This window comes from Corapipo altera, unplaced genomic scaffold, assembly GCF_003945725.1.
Source record: "Corapipo altera isolate COAL_440 unplaced genomic scaffold, ASM394572v1 50029, whole genome shotgun sequence".
Classification (NCBI taxonomy): domain Eukaryota; kingdom Metazoa; phylum Chordata; class Aves; order Passeriformes; family Pipridae; genus Corapipo; species Corapipo altera.
In genome coordinates this window covers 1-1,586 of record NW_020890688.1, presented here as the reverse complement: position 1 = coordinate 1,586, position 1,586 = coordinate 1, and the positions used below count along the sequence as shown (strand labels likewise).

Sequence of the window (1,586 nt, the reverse complement as noted above, 5' to 3'; positions counted from 1 at the left end):
CTCACCGCCCCGCCCCCGGGGGGCGGCGGTGAGTGCGGTGCCGGGACCCCCGCGGGGGCGCGGCCTGTGCGGGCCGGGGGGGCGCCCGGGGCCGGTCCCCGCGTCCCCCCCGCGTCAGCGCCCCGCTCTTCGCAGGGGCCTCCTCGGACCAGATCATGCAGACGGGGGCGATCCTGCTGCGGGCGTGAGTGGGGGAGCCGGGGCCCGCCGGGAGGGTGGGCTGGGGGGCGGGAGGAGCTGGGGGGGCGGGAGGAGCTGGGGGGCGAGGGGAGGGGGCGAGGGAGAGCTTGGGGGACACGGAGGGTGGGGGGGACTTGGGGGTGCAGGGGAGGCTTGAAGCTGGAGGGACTTGGGAGACGTGGGGTGCAGGGGGGACCTGGGGGGTCCTGAGAGGAGAAAGGACTGGGAGGGACACGGTGCAGGGGGCACTTGGGGTGCAGGGGGCACTTGGGGGTATTTGGGGTACAGGTGGGACATGGAGGGTCCTGAGAGGAGAAAGGACTGGGAGGGACACGGTGCAAGAGGGACTTGGGGAGGCAGAGGGACGTGGGGGGATTCAGGGTACAGGTGGGACATGGAGGGTCTCGAGAGGACACAGGAGTGGGAGGGACACAGGGTGCAGGGGGCACTCGGGGTGCAGGGGGCACTCGGGGTGCGGGGGGGACGCGGTGTGGGGGGACCTGGGGGGCCGCCGGCTCTGGAGGGGGCCCGGCGGGTGCCCAGAGTGCCGGGGGTCCCTCTGGCCGCCCCCAGGTTCGTGCGGGACCGCGTGGAGCGCTGCGGGGACCCGCAGGCCGTGGCGCTGAGCGTGGCGGAGCTGGGCGAGCCCCAGCCCAGCAGCCCCGACACCAAACGGCTCAGCGAGTGCCTGCGGCGCATCGGCGACGAGCTCGACAGCAACATGGAGCTGCAGAGGTGGGTGGGGGGCTCGGGGGGGGCCCCGCTGTCCACCCCCAAGGCGCTGACCGGCCCTGCCCCCCCAGGATGATCGAGCAGGTGGGCTGTGACGCCCCCAAAAAGCTTTTCTTCCGCGTGGCCAAGGAGATGTTCGCCGACGGCACCTTCAACTGGGGCCGCGTCGTCGCCCTCTTCTACTTCGCCTGCAAGCTGGTTCTGAAGGTGGGGGGTGGTTCTGAAGGTGGGGGGTGGCTCTGAAGGTGGGGGGGTCCCTGCCTCGCCCCCCTGACCCCCCCTGTCCCCGCAGGCGCTCTGCACCAAGGTCCCGGAGCTGGTGCAGACCATCCTGGGCTGGACCATGGAGTACCTGCGGGAGCACGTGCTGGCCTGGATCCAGGCCCAGGGCGGATGGGTGAGTCCCTGGATGCCCCCCCTGTCCCCCTGAGCCCCCGCCCTGGACAGGCCCTCCCCCGCCCCCCCCCCCGGCCCCCCCCCCCCCCCCCCCCACCGTCCCCCCCCCCCCCCCCCGGGGGCCCCGGCTGGGACCCTGCCAGATTTGGGGGGGGGTTAGCGGGGTGGGGGGCACCCCACTTCCCCTCCCACGTCCCCCCCAGCCCCGGTGCTGGGCCCCCCTGAGCAGCAGGGGGGCCACGGTCCCCGGTGACCCCCCCCGGCCTCAGAGCGGTTTG

The 1,586-nt window shown here is 74.5% G+C and overlaps 1 protein-coding gene across 1 annotated transcript; it reads left to right on the top strand.

Moving 5' to 3' along the window:
• Positions 1-10: 10 nt before the first annotated feature.
• On the top strand, positions 11-1,580 carry BAX (BCL2 associated X, apoptosis regulator). Its single transcript, XM_027633590.1, has 5 exons — positions 11-28; positions 136-184; positions 754-915; positions 984-1,119; positions 1,205-1,580. The coding sequence occupies exons 2-5, from the start codon at positions 156-158 to the stop codon at positions 1,340-1,342; spliced, it is 465 nt and encodes a 154-aa protein (XP_027489391.1). The 5' UTR covers positions 11-28; positions 136-155; the 3' UTR covers positions 1,343-1,580.
• The last annotated feature ends 6 nt before the right edge of the window (positions 1,581-1,586 follow it).